Here is an 18,834-nt window from a genome sequence, read left to right on the forward strand (position 1 = left end):
CGAATCCTTAAGAGAGCTACTCTGATGCAGCTTGGCCCATAATTCCTTCTTGATATCAACCTTGCAGGATTTTAGTGCTTGCTTATAACATTTTCTCAAACTTCTCACTTCCTCGCTATCCCTGACAGTTTTAGTAAGAGCTTTCTTCAATAGTTGATGTGAGCGCCTTGTTGCAGAATTAAACCAACCCTTTTTTGTTTGATTTGTGCCCGTCGTTTTACGGAACAGCTCTCTCTTAATTTCAGATGTAATGAGAGAGAAACTTTCCAGTACCTGACCGGGAAGCGACTGTAAATTTAAGCACGTATCTATGTGCGGGAGTATGCGGCTCAAGACTGCTGAAGTAGTCTTTTCGGCATCAACTTTACACCATTTGATCGCATACCCGTTCAGCTTATTTACCCTTAAAGTGTCTTGTATTAAGAGAGTTTGCTTACTGGGTGGTACTAACATTTCCGGGATAGCGATGGCGAGAATATTAGGGAAGTGGTCACTGCTAGGGTCGATCCCAGTTCGAACGCTATGTAGCTGATCTTTGGAAGCTTGGGAAACCAGAACAAAGTCAATCAGACTAGTTAGTCCCCTGCCATTGAAGGTAGGAGTAAAAGGGACTGGGGGGGAAACAAGATCGTTAGTAAATCCGAGATCTAAATTGAATATTATCTCGGTCAGATAATTCCCTAGTTTAGTATGAGGGAAATGCGTTACATTGTTACCTAGGTCATCCTCAATACCACAGATGTTGGAATCACCTCCCTTACAGAGGTTAAGATTAAAGTCTCCACCCCAGACTATGGAAATACTGCAATTAGAATGATTGAGACGCTCTTCAGATAAGAGTCGATAGATGTTTTCCAGGACTGGAACTATATCCTTGGGGGTCAAATTATTATAGAAATTAACTATATAAAACACCTGTGTTTTGTCAAGTGTTATCAAAATAATCTGGGAATAGGGATTGGTATTAATAACTTTGATGTCTGTGGTTAAAAGTTCATTCGAGAGATAAATTACCAGGCCACCTTTCGCTCGCCCACATATAGATGGTTCAGCAAATGAGTTAAAGGTTTTGTAACCTTGCAGGTGAATAGGTGCTGTCAGCCAGGTTTCCTGCAGGCAAACGATGTTATGCTCCCTGATGACGGAGAGCCAGGATGGATTGTCTGCCTTAGTGCGTAGTCCTGCAATGTTCCAGAAAATAAATTTGAGAGCAAGGTTGGTGCTAACTGGACCCCCCCCAGAAGGAAGATCATCGACTGGAAATTTGGTTTTGGGGGAGAGGGCGGAGTTAACCGAACCCACCACAGTTAAAGTAACTCCACCAGAGGGTTTTGTCAAAACCTTTGAGGAATCTAGGTCTAATTGGAAATCCAGTGTACACTGGGATGTGGAGTGATAGACCTCCATAGGCCTACAAGCAGAGTGGAGCTGAGGTACTTCGTTTTCATTTTCAGGAGGTGAACGGGACGGACAGACTGGGGACTGCGTGAATTGAACCAGTCAGTCATTTATGTCAAGTCCTGATGGGTAATCAAACCTATAGGGAGCTAAAAAAGGTTTATGACCGTAAAATGGGTTGAGACCAATAAAGGAATTCATGTTAAACAAACCATTATTACGGCTATACCTAAAACGCTCATTAGGGTAGCTAGTTAAAAGTCCCAGATTAGGTATGGAATCTACAACCGATCTTGGATAGAAGAATAGCAGATCGCGTGTCATGATGCCCCCTGACCCAATTTCCTGAAATTCATCTAAAATATATCTTACAGTTCCTCGATCTGAAAAATTAACAATAATAATGTCACCGAATAGGTTTTTCGTTCTACAGCCCAGCCAGGGCAAACGCCTGACGTGAATGATTGCGCCGTTCAGGTACGGGGGAAGCGGTCGATTTTGGCTAAGCCAGAAGAGGACTTTATTTTTTAGTTGGTAAAAGTCTTCCGTCTTGCCTACCTCTAAGGGCGGGACACCTGTCAAAATGACTACATATGGAGCCACTTCCGGGGGGAGGTCAACTAACCTAGTGCTATGCTCTCGCCTTGCCTCTGGTTTTAGATGGTTACCTCGGACAGGGGCCGGATTTAGATTTGTACAATTCCCACCCACCTGTGTATTTACCCTGGATTCAGAAAATGGGCGTAATGAACATGACGTGTTTAACTGGGACAATTTTGAGATGGAGGTATTGAAGTTTTTTACCTCACCCTTTTGAGGAGGGCGAGGTCGATCTTTATTTGTGGCACAACTTTTTCCCACGGGGGCAGAAGGAAGCTTTGATGGAACAGGTATCAAAGAAGGTAATAACCCTTTTTCCAGGATAGCAGGAGAGGGGCTCGGTAATACCGTTACCGGGGGAAGAGATGATGGAGCACTATTAGGGTAAGTCTTCTTTGCTACTAAATTCTCTCTGACTAGCTCTCCTAAGGACCCCAACTGGAGAGTAATGGTATTCAATCTCTCTATTACTGGGAGAATAAGGGATCGCACTATTTGCTCGATAGACCTAGTTAAATTAATGGTGGGGGTATCCTTAGTTGGAATGGATTGAGAGATAGACAGGGGAGATGGCATGTGCAATTGCGGGGTAGATAAAGCTGGGATGTCAACAGAATCGATATTTTGCTTTGGATTTTGGATATGCCTACCCGATTTGCCCTTAGAAGTTCTACCTCCTAACTTTCTCCTTCTTTTTGTTGGCGGGGGACCTTGGGGAGGATCACGCTTAAGTTTCCGTGAATGAATCTTTTTTTGGGGTAACACTACCATAGGTGATGGGGTAGACACCCTGGACTTAGCGGGTGAAACAAGGGCACAGGGAGAGGTAGAAATAATTACACTTAGTTCGTTAATAGAGTCAACAATGTGATCGGTGATAGAAGTTATCAGATTAGATCTGTCCCGTAAAAGCAATGGAGTGCTTTCACTGCTAGAACGATCACATGTTGTTGAAATTACGAGGGAACCGTCATGGGCTGATGTGCTTGGTTGAGGAGACATACGCATGTTCTTAATATGCTCAATCGAGCGGCGTCTGTCAGCTCGCCGCGCTGCTAGAGAGTCCTCCCGATCTGGATCCGGTATTGTCCTGATAACGAAGTGATCCAATGTTCCATTGGTGGACTTTTTTACCGAAGGTGTTTTATCCATTGTAGGCAATAGATGACAGGCTTGAACGAAGGGTCTGGGACAAAACAGAATGTAGGAACAAACACGTACTTTTTTTTTTTTTTTTTTTTTTTTTTTTTTTTAAAAACCTTTATTTGTGCATATGAAAATAACAAATACGGGCCTACAACCGTCAGGCCGGCCACGATACGGTTAAGCACTGGTACAAACATTACATCCCCTGCGCATCCACGGTCAAGATTAGCAACGAGTCATGAGGTATAAACTGGAGAAATCCTTGACACCAGGGGAAGGAGAAGTGAAGGTTAATTTTAGGTTTTCAAAATAATTTTATCAGGGAAAAAAATCAGTAAAGAATAAGAACCAAGGAGATTCGAGTCCGCAAGATAGCTTCACCACACGGGAGAGCAGCAGCATCATTAAAAACGGTCATGGAAGGAAAATCTCAGGCAGTGAGGCGATGCAGCTATATAACAGGATAGTCACATGATTGAATATGCACCCCTCCAGAGCCGCCCCCACTCAATCCACCCCACACCCGGACCCCGAATCGAAACAAGTATAGCGCAGAGACATAAAAGAAAAAGGCCCATAGAACTAAGTAGAAACAGTGAATTACCCCCCCCACCCTACACCAATGCGGAGGCTACGGCCTACCCCCCCCCCCCGGCATAGTGCCTGTCGCCCAATGAACCCGAAATATAGACAAGAGAGAAAGTAGGAATAGAGTAAAGTAAAATAAGAGAACAGAGAGATAAGTGGGGAGGAGCCTACGTTACCCCAGAGCGCCCGAAACCATCGGCCAACTATGGCCGCCACACACTGAGAACCCACTACGCCAAAAGCGGTCGTGGGAAGATAAAGTGTCACAACAATTTAAATGAAGGCGGACAAACCGCGACGAGTGCGCACAACATATGCAAACAGTTCCAGTCCCAGTCCAGCCCATCCGTGAAACCATGTCGATATAAATCAGTTTAGCCCTGGCCCGATCGCGGGCTTAAGATTACACCCGCCCCTACATGAAGGCCCCGCACCCCGTGCAGACAAAGACAATATGGCCGCTTGGGAGAGGATGGTGAAGTAGAGTCACAAAATGGCCGCCGACCATCTATTGAGGTCCCCTTGTGCACCACATAAAGTCCAGACCTGGCATGTAAAGTACAGGAGTTCCACAGAAAAGAAGCAGTAGGCCACCGTGAACGGTTCCTCGAGGACGTCAGGTGTCGCTCTGCTGGATACCCTTGCGGGCACGGTGAGGCAGGCAACAACGAAGCAGGCGGCAATGAACGGGGAGACAAAGTATCCGCAATCGAGCTGGAGAGCGATTGATCCTGGGTGCCGGTAAAGCCAGATGCAGGCACCAGTGTAGCACGATCATAAACCGCCATTGCGTCCCCGCAAGAGGACAAATGCACTGGCAGACCCACTCCTTGTTGGTGACAAACGGGGCGCTCACGACCCGCAGCCGACAGTATGGAGTCAAACCGCTCACTCAGCGCCTGCAAACCAAGACACATTTGTAGACGAAAGTCCCGCAGGGCAGCCAGCACGGAGCCGCATGTCAGCGGAGGCTGCGCCCCCACATCGGTAGCAATCCGGGACGGCACTATGGAGCTGGTGTCTGGTAGAGGGAGGGCGAAGCGGGCAGCGGGCGAGACCGGAGTAGCATCCCCCAGCCGCGAGCAGGCAATCAACGCCATGTTTTCCCGCAGAACGGTACAGTGGCCAGGGGGGAAGTCGTAGGAAGGAGGCAATTCCCCTCCGGTCTGCGCCGCAACAGGGAAAAGCCAACAGTCACTGCCCTTCCCTCGGGATCTCTGTGCAGCCGACTAGGCAATAGAAAGGGGGGGTCTGCAGCCTCCCACAGCGCGGTCCACAGAACGGGGCAGGAGACCCGCCACACCGGGGCCCACCCTATAGCTCCAGCCCATCAGGTGCGGGGTGCAGGGGGTGTCCCTCCCCCGGCTCATCCGGCGACAGTCCGTGGTGTGAGGTGGGACCGGGACCGCGGGGCTCAGATTTACGCTAGCGGGTCCGGTAACTGCGGAGCTTCCAGGGGGGCCGGCCAAGGCCACAATAGAGCAGGGGTCCAATGCGGAGAACAAAAGCACCAAGAACTCCGGCGTCCGGGCAGGCTAAAACTCCGGGAAGGCAGCGGCGCAATCAGCGCGTCGTCGCACACGTTGCACCTCGAAAATCGGCGAGGATAGTAGTCAGGATGATAGTCCGAGGCCAAGGGCCGACGGAGCCGGGCGCTCAAGCGTCTGCTCCGGTCGCCATCTTGGCTCCTCCCCCAAAAAAAACACGTACTTTTAAGGGGTCACTTACTTGGGGTGACCAGGTCACAGATGTCAGAGGGGGGGCCCAGCCCAGCCTTTTCCGGCCGTAGACGGCCCGCCCTTTCCCCGCGCGCGGTCCCGCGACGTGGGGGTCACGTTGGCCCTTTATACGCCTCCTGGCGCCAAAACTGTATCGGCGGCTCTCCAGCCGCTGAGGATCGTGGGGGATGTAGTCTCGTCCCCGCTCCGCGGCCGCTGATGGTTGTTGCGGCGGCGGGGGACGGAAGGGCAGCAGGAAGGAGATGTCGGCGAAATGGTCGTGTAAACGTAGAAAGCCCAGCAAATCCACTGTAAAAGGTAGAGCCCCAGAGTCAAAGTAGCAGTGTGGGGTAAGAAGTTTGGCCCTGGGACCCTCGTCCCTCCAGGGGTTCCTCCGGATAGTAGTTTGTGGTGTCCCGTGCAGCCGAACAACAAGGCAGCTAAAGTCTCAATGTCTTCGATTCTCAGCCGGGTCTTGACTTGACTCTCTGCCCGAGCAGCTCGTCTGCAGCCCCCCTAACCTCCACCTACGCCCTGCTCACAGCTCCGCCTGCAGCTGCAACTGGGGTCTGAGGGTGAAGGGCGAAGAGAAGGGGTGATCTGACTGCCACCGCGGCCCCCAGGCCACAGGAAAATCGCGGGAGTCACTGCTGGAAACACCACGGCCACCGCGCACTGCTGCCACCGCAATTCGCCACAGCCAACCCCCGCCGACCGCTAATGAAAAGCGGGGGGGGGCAAAAGCAGAGGCTGAAAACAATGCTGGAACAATGCCGCGGGGGGAACAGAGGCGGGAGCGGGAGCCGCGTCTTCTTCGACTTCTTCGACCTCAAACAGCCAATCGTTTTTTTGCGGGCTCAGCGAAAACACGAACTGGACTGGGAAACAACGTGGAAGACTGTGAAACACACACCAGGGAGACTCACCGGCGCTCTGTGGGAACCAACCGGAAACTTTGGTGCAAATACCGGCCCTATCCTGAATGTTGCGAATGCTGCATGGTCAATAATGCGCTGACGCCATGAGGCTCTACGTGGTGTTTACCAAACTTTTTGAACGACCGCACACTTGCTATATAACAACTATACCACCCACATAGCGCCCTGGCTAAAGCGCGGGTGGATAGGTCTTCATTGAAGCAACCCGAAACCTGCCTTTGGTTGCAGGGGAATGCCCCCCCAGTGTACATCTGGACCTGTTTCTATATGGTGCCTTCAGCTGATCCTCCTGCAGGCCTAACCCTTGGTTTTGGTGCCCGGCTCAGTGTGCTGCCGGCTGGTGTTTTGCGTCTTCTCACACTACCCCTATAACACCCCAGTGCCGATGGCTTAACAAGGCTTGTGATTTGTAGAAGATGACCGAAGCCACAGTTCTGGCTTCGCCTGGTAGCATATCAAAATTGCTACCATTCTGAAATGGTGGGACTGTCACCTTTCTGTGTTGAATAAGCCTTAGGTGTCTCCCTTCAGTGAATAGCAAGCTCACCCCTGGCATGTGCAGCGGGCACCGCGTTGCCATGCGGCCAACGTTATACTAAGTAACGTGGCATGTGGGTAGTCCCATGCTAATGTTCTCTGCCTGACACCCCACAGAGCGCTGTGCTTACAGCCTGCCCTGTGCAATGTACGCCTTCTAAAATTCCAGGCCGCATCCAAGACAGAAGTTATTCACGCAGTTCCCACTGCTCCTCACTGCGAGACCCTTCTTCGCATGCAGATAATTGGATTCCCAGGTAATCTAGTGTTCGTAAAGTTTTTGCTTGAACTATCAGTGTGGGAATGGCGGCCCTCTAAGCCCGCGCAAGGACAGTCTGCACGGCAAACCCCCGGAAATCCCACACTACTGGGGAGGAGGTGTACCTCTCTGGAGGCCCCTCTTGTTCCCACTGAGCTGCCCGGCCCGTCGACCTGGTGCTGTCCAGGGACAGGGCCGGGGCGGAGTGAGTGCAGCAAGACTCACCCTTGGTATCGGGACACAGCGACGAGACGACGACCGAAGACGAGACGACGACCGATGCTGTGGCGTGGTGGGCGACAAAGAGGTCGCCAGGAGGCTGGGGGAAGGCTAAATACCCTCCCCTTCCCCACAGCGGCTTGCGCGTCACTTCCGGTCGGCACGAGGAGGGGGACACCGGTCGGCGTCCCCTCCCCTTGGGAGGGGGTGGGGAGGGGTGACCGGTGCCCCGGTGGCACTAGGGCGCCGACCGCTGTAGTGGCCCCCTCTGGGGGCCGCGGTCGGCGGCATTCTCCGTGTTTGCTGCCTCTAGCTCAGGCAGTTCTGGCACAACAAAGAGGGTAAGGGGCCACAAGAGAATGAAAACTGAGGTGCGGATTGGCCGCCTTTCTGTTGGGGCCAAGAGATACTGGGGAGCGCCGAGGTAGGCCTGGGAGATCACAGGTCAGGGAAGCCGCAGCCGCTACCTGCGCAGAAGCCGCAGCCGCTACCTGCGCAGGGACGGTGGAGTCCACTTGCTTTCTTCCGTGGTCCGCCTGCTTGGGAGGAAAGGCTGTGGGGCTGAAAAGGGGCACAAAGAGTGCTGCAGGCTGGAGAGATGCAGAGGGGGCAATATAGGGGTGCTGTGTCAAGGGGGGCAGGCCGGGTCGTAGGCCCTGATGCGTGCATGATGCACTCACCGCTGGAGGCCCCAGGATCCGGAGTGAGGCCCCCCTCGAGGCGTGGGCCTACATGTGCTTGATTGCGCTGCCAGTGGCCTACAGAGGTCCGGGCTGCACCTGCTGGAGCACCCGGACCAATGCTGGTGTCTGCTTGGCCCTGCTCCCCCATCCTCCGTGAGTCTCTAGGCCGGCGCCTCTGCTCCACTCCAGCCACCGCTCGGGCGTATTGCGGCCCGTGCTCGATGCAGCTTCGGGTTTCCGACCCCTCTTAGGAAGTCTCGCTCAGGCGCTGTCAGGCCCCAGGGCGATGTGCCCCTGCCCTCGATGATAAGTGCGCCCCCCCCCGCCCCCCATGCAGTAACCGGGGGATCGGCGACACCTCTGCTCCGGCCGTCGCTCTTGCTTGTGGCTGCCCGTGCTGGCCGCAGTGAGCATCAGGTCTCTGGCTCCACCAAGCAGTTTCCAAAACGGGCACCGTCCGTCCCCCGTGTGATCAGCACTTGCCCCTTGGTGATATAGGAGCCCCCTCCGGATGCGACACCAGCCGGGGGGGGGTGCAATTAAACGGGCTTTGGATCTGGCAGGGACGGAGAGCCAGCAAAGCACGTCCGCTCCCTTCACCATCTTGGCCACGCCCCATACCTTTGTCTTAAACAATATATATTGACAACCAATTAGCTCTCAGTGGGATAAGTTGCCTAAATCAAACCAATTAAACCCAAATGAGAATCAAAGATCCAGGAACCCTGCTTACCAAAGAATGGGAAGTCTGTACAAATTGTCCATTAACTCAGTAAGGGGGCAATTTATGAGGCTAGACTTCCGGATGGAAGAAAATAACCATGGTGTGCTGAGAACAAGTAAAGACTATGTCAGTTACCACAGGAGCAAACAAATGAGTATAAAAAAGAATGTGCCTTACCCAGACCACAGTGGAGAGAGAAGCACAACATGTGCTGCCATTGAGCCTTTAAGAAACTCTGTAGGTGACTCAAACACCTTAGTGAGGAATGATTACACAATTCCTCACAAGTCGTAGTTCTTAAATGCTATAATAAGGAACAGAGACGTTCTCATTGGCCATAATTTGTCAGTCTAAATATGTAGATGGGAAACCGCCTTTCCACCTCGGCTGAAGTTTGCTGATCCTGAACAGCGCGGTCTGAAGCTCAGATGCGTCTTTCCAATGCATTCCTTTACCAGGCACGCTGTTACAAAGACCTGCCTCAGGGAGAGCGTTGTTGGATTGATGTTGGGCTTTAAGTCCATTACTTTCCCTACTGTTGCACAGACTGGAGTTCAAATAGTAAACTATACCATTGCAACTCCTGCCGTTCCCTAAGGCAAGTTGTAACTACTTGCATGGTAACGGAATGTGCTCTAAAGCCGCATGTGTTGTCCCGACCCTGTTTTAAAGCAGACGTGATTAAAGCCTGCACGGTTCTAACGTACAACCTATGACGTTCCATAACCTTCTAAAGTAATTCTATACAGTTATGGACCTCCCCAGTGACTTGCAATATTCTTATAATGTGTGACAGGGGCAGTGTATCCCTTATCTGATATATTCCAGGAAATAACACCATTACTTATACAATCTTAGTTTCAGACAATGAGGGGCTTGTGAAAGAAGGGTTAGTGAAAAAAATTGCGTTGCTAATAGAGAGTGAGACATGGAGTAGCAGAGAATAACTCTTAAATCCATTACAAACAATGTGGTGGCTGCTAATTGGTTCTCCGTTCGAGATATAGAGATTTTTTCCTCTCCACTGTTTGTTGGAAATAAATCCAAGTGCAGTCCAATCATACAATATGATCGACATTGCAACCCCTGGTGGTGAGTTGACTTTATGGCGTCCTCCTTAGGACGAAGGTAAAGATGTACCTCTGTCTGAAAGAATGTGTTACCATGCGTCAGGGGGGTGTTGCATGAGTGGTGTAAGGTCGTCCCTTGCATCCACCCATGGATTTTGACACAGAACCTTATTTACAGATATTTGTAGACCTGAATTTGCACCTAAAAGTGTGCCTACCTGAGGCTGACTAGGAGAAATATCTTTATAATTCATTGTTATTTGCCCTTTCCAAGGGTGCTACATTCTGCAAAGAGTTAAACAGGGAGAAAAAAATTATTCCTCCTTGTTACACAAGCCACAGAGAGGCTAGGGATTTTGGTGCAAATCTGTATCTAAATCCATGGATGGATGCACAGGAACATCCATGCACTTCCCATGGATCGTCCCCTTTGGACTAAAGTTACTTTTGGTTACAAACCAACACAAATACCAACCAGGATTTTACAGTAAAGAAGGAACACAAGCTTTACGCAAAATCTTTGCAAATCTGGGCCTTATTCTTTTCTGCTATACACTCCATTTGTGGTGTGTGGTGGTGGAGATATTCTCTCCATAGGTCCTCAAGGTTTAATGTATGAATTATGCGCCTTAGCAAAGCGGTTAATCTGACGAACAACACCGTCTCTGGGAGTTGACCTCTTCATTTCCTCACACACTTCACTGAGATTTCAGACCAAAGAGCATCGAACAATCTGGGAAAGAACATTGGGTTAGGGAGTTTGGGAGCATAACCTTTAAAGAGGCGCAGTTTCTGGCCATCCAAAAGTTCCTGGATCCTGACATAGTGACCCTCTGAGTCTTCAAGCACTTGGGGTTTCTTAAAGGGGGTCATCCCCGCCACACACATAGCGACTCTCCCGGAGTAGGAAGAAGATGAAATAGTAATACAGATCCCATCTCCACTTTTTGCTTGTTTGGCATGTTCCATGTCATTGAGATGTTTCTGTAATAGAAAGACTATACCTGTATCCTGTGTTGTTAAGTGGGAGTGGACTCTGCTGTACCAGTTCTTAGAATTGGTGTACCCATGCACATTCCATATCATTACCTGCACCATTCCAGCCAACTAACCGGTACACAGAAGTAAGTCAATCTGTTCTAGCTACAGGAAGTGCTATACTTACCATATAACTTGGACAGGGTCTCCCTTTCCTATGTGTCTGTGACATAGAACAAGACACCAAAACTTCAACCTACCACACTCAGAGCATCAAACTTCTTAACAAAGTTCGAGTGAAATAGTGATCAAATCTGTACAGTTCCAGAATAAAAGACAACCCACCCTGCTTATATTAAGCCACAACTGCAGGCTAAACTCCTAGTAACAACACACTTAAAGACATGAGTCAATCACACAACAGAAACAAAAACAGACTGTGAAGCATGAGTAAAACAGAAGCGCCTGGATCACTGTGTTGTACTACCTATCGTGGGGGTGCCAGTGTTCATCCGTTTCCTATCCAGCTACTTTCAACAAGGCGAAGGACACCGGGGAGTCACATGTCTAATGCTCCATTAGTCATCAAACGAGGGTATTTTCTCTTCGGCATATAATTATTGTTCAAAATGCAGTTTTCCATCATCATTGACCACCACTCTACCAGCATTGAACCTCCTTTGCTTCTCCTCCTGGTGAGCATTCACTTGTACGAGGCAAAAATAGCTCAAAATCCGACCCATTCTTGTTATAAGGCTGGGGCATCTCACAATGACCAATCAGATCTCACACAGTCCCAGGGAATATGAAGAAGTATGCTATCCCATCTTTGATTACCTTAAGTGCTCAAAGATGGGAGAGCATGTATTTAATTCCTTGCTTTTTTATGGCCTCAAAAGAGCGGCACTGACGTTGACCAAGTTGAGGGTAATCTAGAAATGTGTGGATGTATGTCCATTTAAACTGTGCATGTCTCTGTAGTTCAAGAAGCAGATGATAATCGCATTTGATGGGTCACCAGACCGAAGTTGTGACACAAGTGCTCTATGAGCAGGTTCAACTAAGGACCCTCCAAGTCCCAGTGACTAATGCCCGACTTATCAGCAAGTTTTCTTTGTTTCTGAAAGGACAAAGCTTCACAGAGGAGCCATTCAAGTCCGAGTAGTTGCCTGTCCCTACGGGGGATCAAGCTACTAGAGTGCCACCTCCAGGAGACATCTGTCACTGTTTGACCATCAGAACAGGATGACAGACAGTCTCATTTTCACCAAGGTGTGTCAGGGTTGTTCACTGTAGTATGTAGGATTAAGTCCACGCAAGAATCACGTCACAGAATGATAACATAGCTTAGTTGACGCAGGCTTGTAAATGTGAAAGCATACTGCATTTGCTGAGAACTTTGTAAACATGTAGCTTTTGCTAGCATCAACCTAGATAAATTGTTAGAGTTTCCCTTTCCCTACCAAAGTTAGAAACTTCTCCTGGAGTAACAGGGCACCCTGACATGTTCTAAAGATGTATATAATTGATAAGGACGAATGTTTCTGGTAGAAAATCTGGAACACTGAATCGGTTCCAAAGGACACGCGAAGAATACATCGGGATGGACCTTGCCCATATGTGAAGATCAAGCATCTGATTCACAAGGACCGAAAACAACAAAACCAAGATCGGTGCCAACAGGATGAACACATCAAAGTCTATCCATTGGATCAATGAGAACAGTTGTCAGCGTATTAGCTATAAAAGACCGAATCACCTGGACATTTGAGAGACTTCGAATGAAGTGTACTGTATAATACTTCTTGGCACCATTGTCTGTTGTTCTGTCATGTATTGGTATTGATTGTGAATGGTAAAAAGGGATTGTGACAAACATCCCGCCGGCCTTATTAGCTGCATTATATCCTATAGCACTTGTAATAAGGCGAATGGGATGCCCGTCATGTTGTGACGAAGTAACCCATCCTCCAAATTCTAAATCGGTCCATTTATCTCTGCACCATCATGTACATTTTTTTAGTTTATGCAACCAACTGATATGAGATGTCACCTCTTTTTTTTATAATCATGCTAATATTCAGTGAATTACTGGTTGTTATACCTTTAATTGCGTTACCATTGCATGTGGTGTGAGGGCTTCTGCTGTTCTAGATGGTCGCTCCCATTTGCCCGCTTTCAAAGAGATGTTGGGTTAGGTGATGCGACCTGAGCAAGTCTGTCTAAGGCATTCAGCAGTACTACCGTGTCTGGTCAGATTTAGCAAGTGGCTCCTCGGCGAATACATGCCGTTGGACTTCTTGCCGGCCACGCCCCTTCACTCCATGCTTAAGAAGAGCCGTATGTTTGCCACAATATGATTGGATCACTCTTCCATAGCTGATGCACAACACTCAGTCTTCAGTGCATAGGTGACTCTGTTACCCACACTCTTCCATAGCTCATGCACAACACTCAGTCTTCAGCACATAGGTGACTCTGTTACCCACACTCTTCCATAGCTCATGCACAACACTCAGTCTTCAGCACATAGGTGACTGTTACCCACACTCTTCCATAGCTCATGCACAACACTCAGTCTTCAGCACATAGGCGACTCTGTTACCCACACTCTTCCATAGCTCATGCACAACACTCAGTCTTCAGCACATAGGCGACTCTGTTACCCACACTCTTCCATAGCTCATGCACAACACTCAGTCTTCAGCACATAGGTGATTTTGTTACCCACACTCTTCCATAGCTGATGCACAACACTCAGTCTTCAGTACATAGGTGACTCTGTTACCCACACTCTTCCATAGCTGATGCACAACACTCAGTCTTTAGTACATAGGTGACTCTATTACCCACACTCTTCCATAGCTCATGCACAACACTCAGTCTTCAGCACATAGGTGACTCTGTTACCCACACTCTTCCATATCTCATGCACAACACTTAGTCTTCAGCACATAGGTGACTCTGTTACCCACACTCTTCCATAGCTCTTGCACAACACTCAGTCTTCAGCACATAGGTGACTCTGTTACCCACACTCTTCCATATCTCATGCACAACACTTAGTCTTCAGCACATAGGCGACTCTGTTACCCACACTCTACCAGCCTCGTGCAACAAATGGAGTAGCCTCTTTGTTCAGCACCGGAATCTTTTCAGGTCTTAATCATGGGTATGAGGTGACGTGCAAATACTACAGTCTAATATAGTACAGGAATTCTATTTGAGTGATGCACCCATCACCCATAACATTCTTACCATTTGGCATATTTTGCTTTTTACCAGTAAACTTGTATGTATTTGTTCTCTGGCCCTCTTTTATTCAGTGCTGCTTCTCCTTGTGACTGAACGCTTTAGAGTTGTAATGATTTGTTTCTACTTATTGTTTATGGCGTGACCCTGTCTTGCTTGGCAGAATGTGTTTGTATAATGTGTTTAATTTAATGCATGTGCTCTTGGCCCTTTTTATTTTTTCTACCTGTGTTCAATTTATTGATATGTATGCTGTCTTGCTTTGGATAGTGTCAGTTTAAGTAACGAATTTGGGTAATCTGTAAGCTTTCATCTGGCTATGTGGCATCCCTGTATTCACCCTTCTGGAACATAATGCATCTTCCATATTCCCAAAATAGAAAACTTCACCTGACAGTCAATGCCGACGATTGCAGCTTCATCCCAAAGAAGGTGGCTGTATATGGCGGAAATACAGATAACCTAAAGAAGCTTCGCGAGGTGCTAATCGACCTGTAAGTGCTGAGCGCTGAGGTGGAGGGTAGCGGTGGACTGTGTGATAATATATATATATGTTCATATTTAATATTTGTACAGTTCAAACCTAACCAAAAGGCTGCGGAGCACCGTACAAAATCAAGTCAAAGATGTAGTTGGTGAGATATTGGAGTAAAAGTTGGGTTCTGGGATTTAGAGGAACTGTTACTGTGTAGTGTTGTTTTAAACAAGTGTGTCAGCAGCTCTTTCCTAAATTGGAGCAGGGTTGGAGCAGTCCTGATGGATACAGAGGTGTTGTTCCAGACCCTAGATACATGACTGATGAAAAGCTGTATGCACCTTTGCGTTCCTCCAATGCAGTGACACCTAGGAGTTAGGTTTTGGATAGCTCGCATCCAGAGTGACACCCAAACAAAAGAAGGGCTGATTTCCCTTTAAATCGTGCCTTATGTTGGGCTGAACTGGAAGTGAAAATACGAAAGTTCCGTCAATGCCTGCAGGTTGGTGCTCCAACAGAAAGCAGGCAACGTACAGATGCTGCTGAATGTGTCCCAGTATGGGCAAATTACACCTGGTACAAATTCCGCTTATTTCGCTGAGGCCAGCCCAGATCATGGATCGTAAATCTGACTCAATAACCGCCGGATCCAGGATCGCCCTCATTTCCTGCACTGCCTACCTTTTAATCTAGCTCCCTGTATGATACATTTCTAGTAAATCACCTAGCAGTACGAGCAAGCAGCAGGGCTGCTGGATGAGTGTATTTTGCTAAGCAGCGTCTACAGTGCGTTTTAAGCATGGTCTATTGACTTGTGTCTCATCTTTTAGGTCTGTTCTGTTAGTAAACCAAGCTCTTTTTGGCTGATGTGTAACACCCGTAACACCCTTCCTGGGAAATGAACCAATAGAAAATGGTGCAAAATTCAGTAGAACAATACCTGATTGACATTTCATCTATAGACAATCGAAAAGCCACGAGGACTGCAGGTGTTGAGTCATGTAGTAAAGGCTAGTGTGCTTTGGGTAAGTGGTTGTTCTCCTGCTGCTGCATGGAAGAAAGCAGCTTTGTTGGCACCTACAGGCGTGCGAGTGCTTGTGCTGGCTGTTGTATAAGTTGAAATGTAGGTGCTAAGCATAGGATCATCCAGCTCTCTCAAAGGTACTGAATCAAGGATTTCCCCATGTGCCTGGCCGTGTCCACATATCTTTATGAAGATGCTGCATTCGTCACTTTTTAATTGCAGCAGCATTCCTTCTGCATATGCTGCTTAATGTACGTGCTAAAGGCACACGCTATGCAAGTCCTCGCGATGAGCATAGTAACCAGCTGTGAAAGATGCCATCTCATGGCTGCTAGTGAATCCACCGTAATATGTTGGATGTCTCTGATATCAGTGCAGCACTGGCTTTTAGTTTCACTTTAATGTCTTCTGAGGATCTTTGTTCAGTAACCTTTATTGTTTTACATTATATGCACAGACTTGTATATATGGTAGGGAGTGAAGACCGCAGATATGAATAAAACATTTGATTATGCAGGATCAAAACGAAACAATGTATAAAAGCGAATTTTACAAACTGAATGGATTACCAGGGGGAAAATTGATCGACACTTAAAAAGGAAAACAAGGAAAGGATGTTAGGTAAATGTATGTAAGTGCACTGACCACCTCAGTAACACAGGGCGGGACAGCTGATTCCACCTGTGAAATAGACACAGCAGCACCCACCTCTGCTGGGACTAACTCCCCTGAGGATGTGTAGAGGCGGCTGTGAAGCTGGCCTGTTAAGCTGCTGCTTCTGGGAGCAGGCCTCTTCAGATCACATAATGTCCAGAACTCCTTTCAGGAAGTTCACTGCAGTTCTTTTCACCAGAGACGATCAGAATACCTGAAGGAGTCCTTTTGGCCTGTAAAATATTCATAAACTCTGTAGCACAGGCATATTCAAAGCACCTCTGTTCAGTAACTCAACAGACATACCTCCTGCCACCTCTCACCCTCCCTGCCACCTCTCACCCTCCCTGCCACCTCCCACCCTCCCTGCCACCTCTCACCCTCCCTGCCACCTCTCACCCTCCCTGCCACCTCTCACCCTCCCTGCTCAATACTTCAAAATGCTCACCTCTGCGTGCCTCCTACTCTGTGCTCTTACCTTTTCAGGACTTTCACCGGGGATGTCTGCGTCCTGGAAGACATGACGACTCACCTGCCGGTCATCGAGATCCGATTCATGGAGTGTGAAGGTTGTACTATAGAAAAGACAAACACTTGTGGGGCGATGATGCTAATGCCAAGTTGGGTGGGCTCCATTCGACAATTAGTGCCTCTGTTTATTATTAATGCTCACCCCAAAATGGATTTGTTTGTGGCACTCTTGATAGACAATTTGCTTACCAGATAAATGTGTCCTTGTGTCCAGAAGAGAAGGGTTTTGTGTGGCGACAACTATACAGGCCGAAAGCAGTAAAAAGTGGGAGAACTGCTCTAAAATGGCTTGACCTAAAAAACTGTTTTGACAAGTCTCTCCCCCACCCCACCCTGTAGAAATAATTCCAATTCGATACATAATAGTATGCGCACTGGAAACTATGTGAACTCTAGGTTCTAATAATTCAGAAGCGCTGTTCGCAGATCACAATGGTTGGCCTCCTAGCGCTTAGATACCAACTCAAAGAGAAGAATAGTAACAGATGCTGACCAGCCGCAGTGAGTGCCTAGTTGGCTGATGAATGAATCAAATGTCGTTGGAGGTAGCGGGCCCTGACTGTGAGGGCAAAACTCTACATGGAGAGCGAGGCATCGTTTTTTTTGGAGTAGTTTATTACTCATTTTCCAAGATAACTAACAAAACAACCAATGGCATGTCAGCCATATACCTATCACTTGAGGCTACTCAATAGCTTTGAGACGTATACAGGAGTAAGGAAGAGAAAGAACATACAAATACTTGTGGGTGCGTGTAAATACACTTTAGGGTGGATGAAAAGAGTTAGGGGGCCATGGGGCACCCGTATGGGCACGACCACAGCCAGCCCCGCACCAATCCGGGCACGAGCTGTGGAAGTGCGCTGTAGCAGGTCTATGAAGGCCACCGTGCACCGGCATCATGGGCATCAATCATTCCCATCTGAGGTATCATGTCTAGTGTAAGCAGATAATCGTGCAGTGTTTGCCAAATAACTTTGGGTCTGGGTACGGGGGGTTGTAGCGCGGCATTGAGTTCAATAGTGGTGTTTCAGTCTAGCATATCCTTCAGCCATTCGTCCTTAGTAGAGTCAGTCGACGCTTAGCTAACAGTAGTGCAATGGCAGTGAAGCGCCGGGAACTGAGTGGAACAGGTTTGACACGTCCCAGCAAGGCCATCAGGGGATCCGGTTCAAGAGTGATACTAGTCATTGTGGAGATCAGAGTGAGAATCTACAGCCAGCAATCTCGGACACCATGGCCGGCCCAGGCAAGGTGTATGAAGTCTGCGTTATCAGTTCCACACTTCACGCAGTTGTGCCATCGTGTGCAATCAAGGTTTGCTACACCTTGTGATGTATTGTATGCTCGGTGTAGAAACTTATAATGTATCAGTTTATGCCTATGGTTAGGGGCAATGAGCTTTGTTTATGTGCAACAATAGCACCTCATCATACCTGGTATGGTGTGCCCTATGTCACGTTCACATGCCGTCTGGATCCTCCCGTCTCCCCCCCAACTTCGGGCAAGACAAGCTTGATAAAGCGAGAAACCAATTGTGACCCTTCAATGGCGCCAGTGGGTGAAGTCCTCCGGTTCTAGTACATATGAGGGTTACCGGTCGTGTAATGTATAGTGAAGACGCCAGAGGATGAAATTGTCCATATGTATAACGACCCCCATATTGGCGATGTCCGCGTGTGTGATAACATGTCCGCCTGGGGAAAGGTCTCCCAGTGAGTGCAAATTGAGCGTCTGTTAAGTACGTTGTACTCATTTTTCCTAGGTCCGGGTTAGCCAAGGATTATGAGCTAGTAGTATAGCCGGAGAGTAAATTTAGCCCACCCCCTAGGTATCAGCGAAGTTTTGCCAATGCCCAGCTGGTAGTAGAAAGCATTTGGTTAGCCAAGGGATCTCTCGGTATGCCCAGCGGTATGATAGAGGAGTCTGCCCAGCCTGGTCCCTCTCTGGTTTTGAGTATGGTAATCTAGCATCCGCATGAAACCAGGAGTAGGAGAAGTGACATTGCGCCACAAAAAATACAGCTGCATATCTGGTACG

At 48.4% G+C, this 18,834-nt stretch overlaps 1 protein-coding gene across 2 annotated transcripts in view; it reads left to right on the plus strand.

Annotated features, from left to right (window-relative positions):
* Nucleotides 1-18,834, plus strand: part of LOC146835224 (E3 ubiquitin-protein ligase HECTD3-like) — a 479,862-nt gene that overhangs the window by 136,837 nt on the left and 324,191 nt on the right. For both annotated transcript variants that reach the window (XR_014960692.1, XM_085602813.1), the window contains exons 6-7: nt 14,491-14,604; nt 16,750-16,832. Coding sequence is in view for 1 of the 2 variants with exons in the window: in XM_085602813.1 (XP_085458939.1) it covers nt 14,491-14,604; nt 16,750-16,832 (197 nt within the window). In the remaining variant the exon portion in view is untranslated. The remainder of the gene's footprint in view (nt 1-14,490; nt 14,605-16,749; nt 16,833-18,834) is intronic.

This window comes from Triturus cristatus, chromosome 4_2 (assembly GCF_964204655.1).
Source record: "Triturus cristatus chromosome 4_2, aTriCri1.1, whole genome shotgun sequence".
NCBI classification, from domain to species: Eukaryota; Metazoa; Chordata; class Amphibia; order Caudata; family Salamandridae; genus Triturus; species Triturus cristatus.